The sequence below is a fragment of the Leuresthes tenuis genome, unplaced genomic scaffold (genome assembly GCF_036924035.1).
Source record: "Leuresthes tenuis unplaced genomic scaffold, fLeuTen1.0.hap1 SCAF_9, whole genome shotgun sequence".
NCBI lineage: Eukaryota > Metazoa > Chordata > Actinopteri > Atheriniformes > Atherinopsidae > Leuresthes > Leuresthes tenuis.
In genome coordinates, this window is record NW_027325363.1 from 32629565 (window position 1) to 32643539 (window position 13975).

Consider the following 13975-nt stretch of genomic DNA (forward strand, 5'->3'; position numbering starts at 1 on the left):
AGCTTGTAAATTCACAACCAGCGTTGTAAATTCACCCGTTCAGCCTCGACCGGTTTAGTGGTCGTACAGACCACCTCTGCAAACGTCTTCTCTGTTGCCTGCACTTCAACATTTGCAATATAAGCATTTGTTCTTCAATATTGATGAGCTCCAACGGCAAATACAGCTGCTCCACCTCGGTTGCCATCGTTTACTGTTGTTAACTGTGACCGGAAGAAAAAGCAAGGATTCAGCTATAACCCCTGAAACCACACAAACACACAGCCACCCTACCGGCATGGTGAATGGCAGAGCAACGTGTTCCCTCAACGCAGAACTTTGAATGCTCAATGATGCCGTCACGTTGACGTTATGGAGGAGTATAAACCAAGCATCAGACGGACCACAGTATCAGATCTAAGTGGATCTGGACAGCTGTTTAAGTACAGAACCATGTAGCTGACCTTAAAACAGAAACATGGCTTGTGTCAAACGGGAGACAGTAATGCGGATGCTTCGCAAACTCAATCCACGTGGAACCCTGTCCACAGTAGTGTTCCACGAACATTACTAAAAAAAAGCCAGGCTGTATCGGGAAAGCCTCGCTTAGACCAATGCTTGTTTTATGGTTGATGTCAAAATGATGTATTTCCGCCTGGCACGCCCCATGAAAAGGCGGCACGTAGTCGTGCACCAGTCAAAATTTGTAACATGCAGAGAATGACAAACCATGGATGGACCAATTCGAAAACAGGCTCCGCGAGGAAGTGCGTCTGTACAGACACCTATCCATGCGTACCACTGATGTCACATCGACAAGACTGTCGCCATATTTGTGTCCAATTTGACAGTTCTCCTCAGTTTTTGCATTAGACAGTGGCCACTTATGAAGTGGCTGGTGAGTAACTACGGTATTTCATTGTATTTAAGGGCCCATGCAACGACAAAAGTAGGTATGACTAATAGTTCATTAGTGACTGACATCAGCTCAAACCACAGCTTTTGAGTGTACCGTAGTCAGATAAAGTTAGCATAAGACACAATGTGAATTTCCATTGAGACAGCTAACATCATATTAGGTAACGTAGTGTCAGCGTTAATCATATGGCATCTTAAGTTAATCATGTTTTTGGTGTGTTTTGTAAGGGGTTTCCAATGACTAAAATAAAAAATCTTAATCTCTTCTTATTGCAGCCAACCATTCTATTCTGCTGGTCTACGTCCTTTGGGTTGGAATAAAACTGCATTTCAGGGTTTCTTTGTTGACTGCTATCACAGCTAACAGCACAACATATTCCTGGCATCTTTCAAATTTCGGTCGATGATTTTCCTCCTACTCCACTTCTTCTGGTAACGTGGCAATGCTGTAACCTGTCACCTGAGTGCTACAGGCGGACACAATTATGGCGACGTGAAAATACAGTGATGTCATGTATTTTTTTTTTTTTCCTTCTTTATTTAAAGTAAGTACAAACATACAAGGCATATGACAATTAAACATATTCATATATACTACAATAAAGGGTGAGCAGATCAACATCAACAATACAGACCATAACCTGAGATTATATATACAGCTACAAAACAAACAACAAAAAAAAAAATTCACAAATTAACTCAACTCACAGGGGCCATCTCAAATCAACTTAAATGTTTCAAGTAAAGAAAATAATTTAAGGGCTTTATTTTCTTCAACAAGTTTTAGAGATTTACTTAAAACATTCAGCTCATTCCTCCAATGAGTCAAATAAGGTTTAGTTTTACAATATCTGAATTTATAAATGAAGAACTTTCCAAATAATAAAAAGCAATTGAATACAAAGTCCACATTCTTATTCTCAACAAAAACACCAAAAAAAAAACTGTCTTTGGAGACAAAGGTAACACAATTTCCCTGGACAGTAGCCAGCTCTGGATCTATCTCCAAAAAGACTGCACTGGATCACAATAATAAAAAAAAAAAGGTGTTCTAATGTTTCAATGTTCTCTTCACAAAACAAACATTCTTAAAATTTTGTTTGTTGGGTAAATTTCGTTTAAAATGTTGAAGTTAATCTCTTTTACTTTAGGTGGGAGTGGATATGAGATGTATTTTTTCCTTATTTTCTTAATTTTTTCAAGGTAGACTGCAGAGTATAGAACGTTTTCTCTAACTGTCATGTGGTCCTAATGGATACAACACTGCAATGAAGCAGCATAAGCAAGTAAAACAGCAAACTGATCTGTTATTATTATTATTGCATCCTGAAAGGCAACGATAATTCTCAAGAGTGTCCATTGAAGCTCACTATTTCATAACAAACAAACAAAGAAAAGGTAACACAACACACTTAAAAGTCCTATAACAATCTTCTAAGTACTATATCAGACTATAATGGTGATAACACACCTATTGACATTTCAACTTCTGCAGGCTCATCAGCTATTTTGTAAGCAGAGGTGAGAATGCTGACCATTGATGACAGTGATACTCCTCCTGCTCTTGATGGTGGCATTGTTTTCTTCTCCATTTTCGTCGTCGTGGAGTAGTTAGCTGTAACCTTCGTGTAGCAGCGACACCTCTGTGACGGAGAATATTGCAACTACTGGCGCATCGACTCGCGCCATTATATATCGCCGGCACGACCGTGACGTCATCACGCAAGCCATTGCGGCAACCATACTGGGGCCTTGACAGGAAATGACATTTCGCCAGACATGGGTTCGTCCAATCACAAACAAGAAGTGTTGTCCCCGTGGTCCCTACCCTTTCCATAATCTGAAATGTTGTTGTGTTTTCTGAAATGTTGTCGTGTTTTCTTAAATGTCATCATGTTTTCTGAAATGTTGTCGTATTTTGACTCTCAGGGCCACCGTATTTAACAGCCTAGCACTGCTCTCATCAGTAGAAACATGTTCTTCAAGATTACAAGGTGGTAAAAGCTAAAAGTAAAAAAATTTTTTAAAAAATTCTAATTCTACTAAAAACCAAAGTTAACCAAGTTAACCAACCAAATTCTGAATGGAACCTATCCGTTCAACAAATTCTCACATGAAAGATTTGATTGGCGCAGTAATATGCTCTTGTTTAAAGACAGTAATATAGGAGAGGGATATTGAGACTTCCCTCCCACCATCCAAAAACATGGATGTTAGGTTAAGTGGTAATTCTAAACTGACCATAGGAGTGAGTGCGCATAGTTGTTTGTCTCTGTGTGGCCCTAGCCATGGCCATCCCAGGACCCTGAATTTGGATTAAGTGGATATAGAAATTGAATGTATGGATATTAAGGCTGTAGAACATAGCTTTCTCCTTTGTGAACTTGTGTGGGAATTTTGGTTAGCATTTCAAAGTTGGCTTGTGGACAACTTGATTCTCTTGACTCAACATTTTATACATGGGTGTCAACATGCAAAAACAAGCCCCAAATCAACCGATGGAAAAATGAACATAGAACATTTGCAAAATACATCTACCATTCAGGGAACAAAAATTATCTGAGATATCTTTTATTGAATGATGTTTGGTTGTGTAATAAGATCATCACTGTTAGCAACTGTTTATCTTGCTATATTTTTCTATATCTGCCTAAACACTGTATATTTATCTATATTATAAATGGTTGGTCGGGAAAAATGAAAAATAAAAGAAACTGCTCGCAAAAGGAAAGGGACAAACGGATGAAGGAAATGACCTCTAACCGTCACAATGACATCAGAGGAGCTATGTTCACTCACGTGGGCGGTGACAGGAAATCATGAGAGGAGTGTTCAGCATGCTGACAAGGATTCGTATTCATGGCTTATAATGTGCTGCGTGTTTGATTAAAAACGCTGACCATATACACTGAGTGAAAAGGATTAACGACATGTCGGGGGAGCCAAGTTCTGGGGTAAGTTTTTAAAAAAAATATGATTATTATTATCTAAACGAACCCATGGTTTCTAACGTTTCGACTGAGGGACCTTCATAAGCAGTTCCGTATGCGTTATTCTTTAGTCGATTTAGTCGCGTCGATTGGCTTGTGTCAGTGTCTGTCTCCGGGTTCTGCTCCCCATTGGACAGAAGAAACGAGCAAAGCGATCTAACAAAGTTGGAAAAGGCTAATGCTAGCAGATGTATATAATGTGTTAACCTGCTTCGAATGGGAGCAGATTTTCTTTTATTGTGAGAATGCTGTAAAGCAAAATGCTGTACAGCATTCTCACTATTGATTTCCTGTTTCCCTTTATTATTGTTCCAACGTCTTAGTTCTTCCATATATTTTTTGACGTTTAACTAATTCTGCACAATTTAAATAATTGTGATATCAAAACGTTCAGCTCGTTCAACAGATTATGGAAATATATTTAGGTGTTTATAACTTTTATACTTTTCAAAATATTTAACTTTTATTCAAATGTTCCCGTTATTCAAATGAATGGGGAAATGCTTTCAACTCTTCCTCTTTCCACCCCAACTACTCCTACATACTTTCAGCAAAGGGGAACAAATTCCTCTTTCATACAGTTTAACTCAGAGAAACAAATTATACCTTAAAATGTAGGAAAAGTTGTCATCTTTCAGCCAATGTAACTACTAAAGAGCTCACATTTACAGAATTTCTGCTATGAGCCTTGAAGCAAGAGAAACCTTTCAAATTCTCTCACTAACTCCAATGGAAAATTTGATATGACACCAGAGACAGGCTCAATTGTGTTTAACTCACTGCCGTTTAAAAATCTTTCACTCCATTGAAATAAAAACTACATTCCCGCATTCCTCTAACCTTTCTGGTTCTTAGGATCTTCAAATTATTTACCTTGCTGTTACAATTTTCTCTATGGAAGCGAATCTTGACCATAATTCAAATTAAAATGCATTTGCAGAAATGCTTTTTCATTTTAAGAATGTGGCTGCATTATTTGACTCATAAATTAAATTAGTAATCAATCCTATTCTAATTCTATTTGCATTTTAATTTTCTTCTTCAAGAGTGCTCAATCTTTCACTTAATTAAAATGAAGAAGAAATAGACATTTGAGATTTAATTTTCAAAATATGCCCCAGCAAATAGATACCAAAATTAAATTTGAAATGTCAAATTTGAAAATGAAAATGCATTTGCAGAAATGCTTTTTCATTTTAAGAATGTGGCTGCATTATTGGACTCATGAATAAAATTAGTAATCAATCATTCCATTTGCATTTGCATTTTCTTCTTCAAGACTGCGCATTATTGCTTTTTCGTTTTCATGGTCTGCCCGGAAAGTACTGCCCATAATTCGAAAATGAAAAAGCAATCTGAGCGGCGCAGCAGAGTGACGTCAGCGCTTCTTCAGCTCCCTGCTGACCGAGCGACCCATCTTGTTCGATAGGGGGCGGTGTGCACATCTGCATTGCATTACATTGCAAATGTGCCGGGAAATTGATTGAATTGCCGGGTGTTTAGAGGACGCATCACAGATCACGGTGCTCCCTCAAATTGTGCAAACACTGTTAGAATTAGCTGAGCAGGTAGAATCTAATAATATATCTGGGTCTGATGCCCGTGGCCGAGTAGAACAAGTCAGAGAGCTTGGCTGCATACTCTGCCGTCACAGATTTACACATTGATGAGGTTGCCATAGTAAACTCTGTTCAGTCCTGGAACGGCTGGATGCTGTGGAACCTCAAATGGGACGAGGACGACCAACCATCAACATCCCGTTCTAGTCCATTGAAAATGATTTATTAAATGGTTTAAAAATAAATGAAATAGCGGAGATGTGCGGCATAGGCCACCAGATAATCTGTCGGAGGATGCAAAGCAACGGATTGATGTAGCAGACTCCTTATTACTATTATTTGTAAAGGGACCGTGTCCACAACTAAACTTAATTGTTGCCACTTGATGCTTTGTGCCAAAGTTATAACCTGATCATTGTTGATGTGACTGTCACTAAAAATAACTTTTATAACGTAGATCAGCGGGTCCCAAACTAAACGATCAGCGGTCACTCCCTTCTATGTCCCAACCGGGTTTTAACTATTACTCACTTGACCTCTGCAAAAAAAAAAATCACTATTTTTAGCTTTTTTAGCATGGTCAGCTATCCCCATTCAGCAGGAACAGCTTTTTCTAGTTTACTTTATCATTACACTGATTGAGAGAGAGATTGTGGTAGAGATACAGCTAAACATTTTACAAGTCAAAATGGCTGCAATTGAATTTATATTTTCTCTCTCTTTCACTAGTGCCGAATGGCTACTTGGCGCCCACCTATCTTTGCTGTGATATTGTGATAATTTTTACGAGGTTACCCGGCACCAAGCAAAGTTATGTTAAATTAATAGATTTTTCAGTTCAGTTTTGCAGATAGATATGAAAAAACTTGAACCCTAGTTGCCGATTATACGTCTGCACAGGCGTTTGATTTGCTCGAGCTAATTTCAATTTAATTTGCTATTTGCTGTATATGTACGGTGTGGTTACATTCTTTTTATACAGTTAGCTCACTATTCAAGCTAAACCTAAGAAGCTGAATTGAACATTTACATTTGAATGTACTGATAACAATGTTTCAGTTGTTTGTATTATATTTAGAATTTTTTCAGAAAATGGATTGTCAGTGGGCTCCAAAACACAGAGTTCAGTATGGCCACACCTTATAACTAGGACCCTCCTTACTGCCCATCCCAGCCTTTAATAACGGACTCAATGAATTGGCACACTTATCTTTTGGAACCAGAGATCTCTTTGGGTGGGGGTCCTGAAGGGAAGAATAGGGGGAGGTTCAGTAAGCAAGACCACTGTTTATTATCTAGAGGCTATGACCTCAGTCAGCACAGTTTTACTTAGACTCTGCAGGCAGTCCCAGACACACAGGAGTTACAATAGCCTCTATAGTGCTGACGCTCACACTGCGTGGAAGCAGAATTATGGAGGAGGGACCTTACAAGTACATCAGGGTGAGGCCAGCAGAGAAAATGGTTCCACTCTTTAAGAAACTATCACAAAAGTTGGAATTGTGTTGGGCTGATTGACTTAGTAACATATATTTGTCAGTGAGTATGTTTTGTTTTTTGTCCTCGCAGGATGGGAACGGCAAAGTTAGCCAGGTCATCAGGATCGGGACACGCAAGAGCCAGGTACAGTGGCACAATTGTTTGGTCTTAAAACAAAAAGGTTTGATCTTAACCCTGCACTATAGTTTTTGTGTTTGTAAAGGCCTCACACGGTGTGCTGTCAGGTTGTAGTTCTTTCCTGGACTTTGATTTGTGCTGTATTTCAAACATGAACAAAAACTTTACACAGATCTGGAGTGTGAGTTGAATGTTCTTATGCACCCCTTCTCCTTTCTAATTCAGGTACATCAGAGTGGAATGTCTGGAAAGGCTCTTCCTCTGGTGTCTCATAGAGATTTTAAAGTAGCTGGCTGTGTAAAAGCAAAAAATTATGGAAGCTGAATTATTATTCAGCTAATGTTGAGTGTTCTTCTGTTGCAGCTGGCTCGCATCCAGACAGACAGCGTGGCCGACAAGCTAAAAGAACTCTTTCCTGACATCCACTTAGAAATAGGTGAGTTATTGGAAGATTATTTCGAATTATTTTTATTTTTTTTTCAGGTGGCATATTCATGGGGATCTATTCCAGATCACAGAGCTTACTGATTCATATCACCACATTATCCTCACATTTTGGGCCTTCACCCATTATATGATCTTCCCTGATTTGTCATGTCCTTGTCACATCTCCATCGCAACTACACAATCAACTCTCCTTCCATGTTTTCATTATATGTATTTGTATGTTCAGTGTGTATCAAAGGACTAGAGAACTGTATCATCCTGATGCTGTTTTTCCAGCAGGAAACACTTCTTTTGCTTCCACTTAGAAAATTAATCTAAAGCCTGTAATCTAAACTTTATGGGCTTCTAAGTGCTCCAGGTTTTAGTAATTTAGTAATTCATTTTTTTCAAGTGACTAACTTTCAGGCTAACTGAAAAGTGAGCAACATATGTGCCAAAGATTGACTCATTTGAAGCGCCTTGTTAAACTGGTATTTCCAAGCTTTCTGTCCTGTACCTTCATGTTCGATATGTCGACACAAAGTTTTCAGCAAACGGGTAAGTGAAGAAGCATACTTCTCAGGGTTATATTAAACCCTTGTCCACTGACTTCCTGTTGGCAATTTGCAAGCATGAATGCTTTAAAATGATATAATCAAACATATTTTAAGACAATGCATGTGTTAATGATCTGAATGGGTGAATTTCTCATAACAGCAGGTTTGAAGGTTTGTGACACTCAGAACAATGTGTTCACTGTTCTACAGCTACTACTTTTCAAACAAGCTTTTATGAAATAGTGTATTTGCTTTTATACTATTTGGTGGTCCTGACGGAATACCATACTATGGGGACTTTTGTGCATTTTAAGGTTAAAGTTAGAATTTGGATATGGTTATGTTTAGACATTTAGTTGTGATGGTTAAGGGAAAGGTATGGGTCTTGGGGATGCTTGTGTCAGTATTATATAACTCAGTTTGGTCACTATGGCAAAATTGTTGTCCATGAAGTCTCAGGCGCCTGGTGCCAACAGCTATGCCATTTTTATAACTGTAACATCATAAGTATGGCTGTAATAATGTAAGAGAGCACGTTTGCTAGCTCTGTAAAAATAAATTTGCAACTAACTCGAACCCAGACCCCATCTCTCCGTCACTGCGTGGAGACCATACTGATTGTGGAACCGTGTCCGACATGATATGTTTGTGTTGGATTTTCTGGTTATTAATGCTTATTCGTATAAATAACCATGTGTCTCTTCTTTTTCAGTGGCCATGTCAACAACAGGAGATAAAATCCTTGACACAGCTTTATCAAAGGTGAACTAATAAAGGCTAAATTATATCCAAATGGTCAATTATCAATTTCATGTCGACATTTTGTATATATGTATATGTGTGTGTGTGTCTTTTTTTTCCAGGTTTACAGATATAGAAATATATTAATATAGATATATCGTAGTTATTATGCATTACTGAGGATCTAAAAGCAACAGTCAGTACAGGGTCTCTACTGAATGAGTTGCACCGTAAGTTATTTTCAATGCACCAGATCAATGTAAAACAACTAATAGGAAAATAACCGGCTTTTTTTTGTGCAGATTGGTGAGAAGAGTTTGTTCACCAAAGAGTTGGAGAATGCTTTGGAGAGGAATGAGTAAGTGTTTGGCCGGCATCCACCATACTGCTTTCACAGCACTGTTTTAAAAAAAAAAAACTAAAAAAAAAAGCAAGTACACGTGCTTATGTTGTCTATCACTATCATATTCTGTTTACACTCAAATTAGAATGAATGTTTTTTGTTATAGCAAAAAAGTGAGTAACAGTGTTTTGGGTAATTGCTGGTTTTCATTCATTTCACAATAGAAAAGCCTCAGGAACTGTTGGCTGATTAATCCATAGGAACACCAAGTGTATGTTCAAATGAAATCTCTACTGAGAGAAACTCTTTGATTTCTGCAGCCTCAGATATAGCAGGTGGCTATTTTCTGCTGCTAAATGGCTGCATTATACCATGAAACATTCATGCAGCTCATATAAGTGATTCCCTTCATGTGTGACCAACAGGGTCGATCTGGTTGTTCACTCACTTAAAGACCTTCCCACCACCCTGCCTCCAGGATTCACTATTGGAGCTGTGCTGAAGTGAGTCCACACACACAGTGTCTGCAGACTTTATAGCTTTTTAGGTCACATTATGTAATTTGCTTTTTTTTTTCCGGAATTGATTCTACCTACTAAAATAGGAGTGAGTAAATGGTCAAAAGCGGAGTGCATTGTTGTACATAGTAGTCCAAACTTTCTAAATGTGGAAAAACTAGTCAAACTTTGTCATGATTCATCAGAATTATAATTCAAGATATCCCTGTTGTTAATTTTAAGAAACAGAAGTAGCATGTTAGCTTTATTGGGACCTTGGGAAACTATTCGGGAGTCAGGAAAGATATAATCATGCATGACTTCAATTCTAGCCTGCTTTAGCCCACATCAGGAACTCTTTATTTTTTTCTTATAAGCTGCTGCTGCCACTAAAGTGGAGTGAAGAGATGGAGGAGCAGTGTGTCAGCTCTCCTTTTGCTGGAACAGTTCTCCTTTACAATCCTTTACTCCTTTAGACAATTATGGCTTACTGTCTGCACGTCAGTGGAGTATTTATGGTGTAATCTCACTATAATTGGCGGTTTACCAGCTCTTCATACTTGTGTCCTTTGTTATAGGAGAGAGAACCCCCACGATGCAGTGGTCCTGCATCCAAACAATGCAGGGAAAACCCTGGACACTCTGCCAGAAAACAGGTACACATCATTTAAGAGGCTGTGTTTGTTTTAAGTCATGTCCAAATTATGTTGTTTTTTTTTTTAACTTCATAGTGTGTGTGTGTGTGTGTGTGTGTGTGCAGTGTGATTGGCACTAGTTCATTGCGTCGTGCTGCTCAGCTGAAGAAGAGATTCCCCCACCTGGAGTTCAAAGATATTGTATCCTCTTCTGAGAACAGTCTCTTTACAGTTCACTTTCATATGCAGCAGAAAAAACAATGAAAATGCTTTGTTTATCATTGAAGTTAAATTTTGTCCTTTTTTGATAATAAAAAATAATTAAATGGTTATCTGTAAATCAAAGATTTCACAGTAAATCTCCTTTTTTAGTGGCACAAGGGAGTCTATAAGAGAGTCTTTATATACAAAGTGTGGACTAGCATTAAAACCAAATGACTTAATGATAGTTAGAGTAGCTCCATGACTGTATTCGGGCACAGCAGAGTTCTGAACGAAATGCTGTATTAAACTACACACGGATTCTCAGAGTAGACATGTTTTGTCTTCTGAGGTGTTCTCCTTAACTGTAGTCTTCAGCGTGGCAACCTGAACACACGATTGAAAAAGCTGGATGAGAAAAAGGACTTTGCTGCCATTATTCTGGCTGCTGCTGGTCTCAAGAGAATGGGCTGGGAGAACCGAATAAGCATGGTGAACTATAGGATTTTTCATTCTTTTTATTGAAGTCTCATTTGTTCTGTTCAAACACACTGAAATTGTTTCTCCTGCTAGATCCTGGGGCCTGAAGACTGTATGTATGCTGTTGGACAGGTAGGTGGGAACGAAAGTATGACAAATATATGGAACGGATGTGTGTGTAAAAAATAAAAAAAATAGATAAATAAATAAATCTTAGAGGAATCAACATCCATATGTAAATTGTCAGGGGGCTTTGGCAGTGGAGGTTCGGGCCAGAGATGCAGACATTCTGGAGATGGTGTCTGTCCTTCATGACCCTGAAACTGTGCTGCGCTGCATCGCTGAGAGAGCCTTCCTCAAACAGCTGGTACATCACTCACACTCGCATACACACACATCTCCACAATGCGTGTAGGAGAATCCAGGTCTATTTAATTTTTTTTTTCTTTTTAGGAGGGTGGGTGTAGTGTTCCGGTGGCTGTGCACACCCAAGTGAAAGACTCCCAGGTAAGAAAAAGCCTGTTCTTGCCCATGCATTTGTACAGTTAACAGCAACAGTCTTCAAATGTGCATTCTAACATGTCATTCAATACACTAAAATTATATGTGACATTTTCTAGTTAGAAACTTTAAGATGGACCCAGTAGTACACAAAATAGACTGTTTCCAGGTAACATAAAAAAGCCTCCGAATTTGTGGTTAAGATCTGTTAATGTTGTCCCTAAAATGGCAGACGTTGCAAGCAGATTCCATCAGCTGTAGCTTGTTAGCTAGCAAGAAAAGACTCACTATTTGACAAACTATAGGCCCTTTCACATATGACTTTCAAGCTGGGACTGATGCACCCTTGTTGCGCAGTGTTGTCATGTGTGAAAGTATAGACACAGAAAGGGGAGGGTAAAGGTTTGACTGGGCTTCTGCTTTTGCTAGACTACAGAAAATGTAGAGAAGAAATACACACTGTCTAACCCCTAACCCTTTTTGGTTTTGGAAAGACCAAAACAAAGACTGTTTTTGAAATCTTAGAGGTTTAGAGAATCTGTCTTCTTACAGTCCCTCACACCTGAAAAGAGTAGTCTGGGTCAGAGCTGATTCTAGGATCAGACCTTTAGGGATTTTTATCCCAGAATGACAACAAGATATACAAACATTGCCTTTCAAAAGTGTTCATCTTCCCTCTGAAATGATATATCATGTCTCAAATGTTTTCTCACACATTACTCATTCTTTTAACACACCTCAACACTGCACATGTGCCAGCTGATCATTGGTGCTGCTTCTTCTGTGTTTCTATAAAAATGTAAAATCAATCTATGGTTGACAGCTCTACCTGACGGGTGCTGTATACAGTCTGGATGGCTCAGACAGTCTGAAGGAAACCATGCAGACCAGCACCACTGCTGGTGCCAAGGTGAGCATATACAGTGTATTGACACCTTTCCTGAAGATTTAAGCTGAAGATTTCCTCAGTTTAAGAGTATCTCTCTTTTTTTTCTTTTTTTTTTCCCCCCTTTTCTTGAATTTATAAAAAATGTATGCGTGTGTGGCAGAGTTTAGAGAACTTGGACGAGCATGTTCAGCGAGTGGGAGTCACTGCCAGCAAGATCCCAGGAGATGCCCAGGACAGGGCTGAGCGGCTGGGAGTCGACCTGGCCAACTTACTGCTGAGCAAAGGTGCCAAGGAGATCCTGACAGTGGCTAGGCAGCTCAATGACGCCAGATAATCCAATCCATCTGAGGGTAGGGGCTCTAGACAGTGCAGTCAGTCACAACCTTGATTCAAGGATAAGCTTGAATTCCTTCTTTGTCATACTCATTCGATATTGACTTGAGTAAAAAAAACTGGTGGATTTCTGTTGCTCAAGGAGAGGATTTCCAGCACTGTTTGAACCAAAGTTGTGCTCAGAGTGGTGCAAAACCACTAAATTGACTACTGCTATCAGTTAGTTGGGAGTCACTGCTGTCTGTGGGTCTTGGGTTTTGGTTCTAGCCTGTTCTAACGCACTGTACCTCACAGAACTATCTCCTGAACCACATAGAAATAACCACACTGGTTATTATTAGATTATCAGAGAGAAACATAAAATAACCTTCAGGCATTGTAGTAAGCACTTAGAATACCATTGTCAAGGTCGGGGTTTGCTTTTTAAGTTTATCAGTACATTGTTTAATCAAAATGTATTATTGTATCTCACAGGCAGATAAAAACAGAAGGGAAACCAGAGTTGATCTTATTTGGCAAAGCAGACATTTTTTATGAGTGCGCACAACACTGCTGTGCAGTCAAAAACAAAAAAATATTAAGAATGTAAATAAAATCTTAGCAATTACAGTCATTATGACTTTTTTTTTCTTTGTTCTATTTTGTGCATCAGACCACTAAAACTGGTGTTTCCTCTACTGAAAACAGAATCAACCTTCCTGCATAACCTCCATTCAGCTTATGATGCACACAGTATTTCCAGCAGAGGAGCTGCATTTTAAAAAGGTGCTGCTACCTCTTTAACAGAGAGGATTAGAATTCATGCCAAGATCGGGGAGCGTTTTGTGTCTGTGTGACCTGTGACAGAGCTAGTGAGTGATGCTAAGATCTGCACAGGCTTCAGTGCTTACGTTTAACACTGGAGCAGTAGTTCCAAAACAGTCACTGTTTTCGGTTTTCAGATTCCTGCCCCGATTTTAAAGGTGCACTTTTGTTCTGTTTTATGTTTTTTTATGACACTGCATGTTTGAAATATGGGTGTTAATATCTCTACAGAGTGCCTTTCAGCGCCACACCTGGTGTCAACGGTGAGCCTCTCATTTAAAAATGGTACAGTTGTGTATTTAAGGCATAAAGTACAGAAGTAAACCTTCCTTTTGTTGTCATGAACTGATTCTAGAATTAATTTAAGTGGTAAAAGAATTACTGCTTCAAAACATAGCAGTAGTTTACAGCTGTATTGGCCCATGTTACACCAGCTCAAAACTTGAATGAATACTATTGCTGACCCAGGTGATGCTTGTAAATTATGGTGTAGTTCTTTGGGAAC

The 13975-nt window shown here is 38.8% G+C and overlaps 1 protein-coding gene across 1 annotated transcript; it reads left to right on the forward strand.

Moving 5' to 3' along the window:
- Positions 1 to 3695: 3695 nt before the first annotated feature.
- LOC140314755 (porphobilinogen deaminase-like) lies at positions 3696 to 13753 on the forward strand. The gene is made up of 14 exons (XM_072393112.1): positions 3696 to 3851; positions 7016 to 7069; positions 7427 to 7499; positions 8759 to 8808; positions 9090 to 9145; positions 9556 to 9633; positions 10206 to 10283; positions 10388 to 10463; positions 10842 to 10955; positions 11037 to 11075; positions 11191 to 11310; positions 11397 to 11450; positions 12268 to 12354; positions 12494 to 13753. The coding sequence occupies exons 1-14, from the start codon at positions 3828 to 3830 to the stop codon at positions 12665 to 12667; spliced, it is 1077 nt and encodes a 358-aa protein (XP_072249213.1). The 5' UTR covers positions 3696 to 3827; the 3' UTR covers positions 12668 to 13753.
- The last annotated feature ends 222 nt before the right edge of the window (positions 13754 to 13975 follow it).

Bases quoted from the DNA above. Each gene is read 5' to 3' on its own strand.
- LOC140314755 (XM_072393112.1), top strand. From the start codon at position 3,828: ATGTCGGGGGAGCCAAGTTCTGGG. The intron at 8,809-9,089 runs GTGAACTAATAA...TTTTTTGTGCAG, and splicing joins TTGACACAGCTTTATCAAAG to ATTGGTGAGAAGAGTTTGTT. The intron at 10,464-10,841 runs GTATCCTCTTCT...TGTAGTCTTCAG, and splicing joins ACCTGGAGTTCAAAGATATT to CGTGGCAACCTGAACACACG.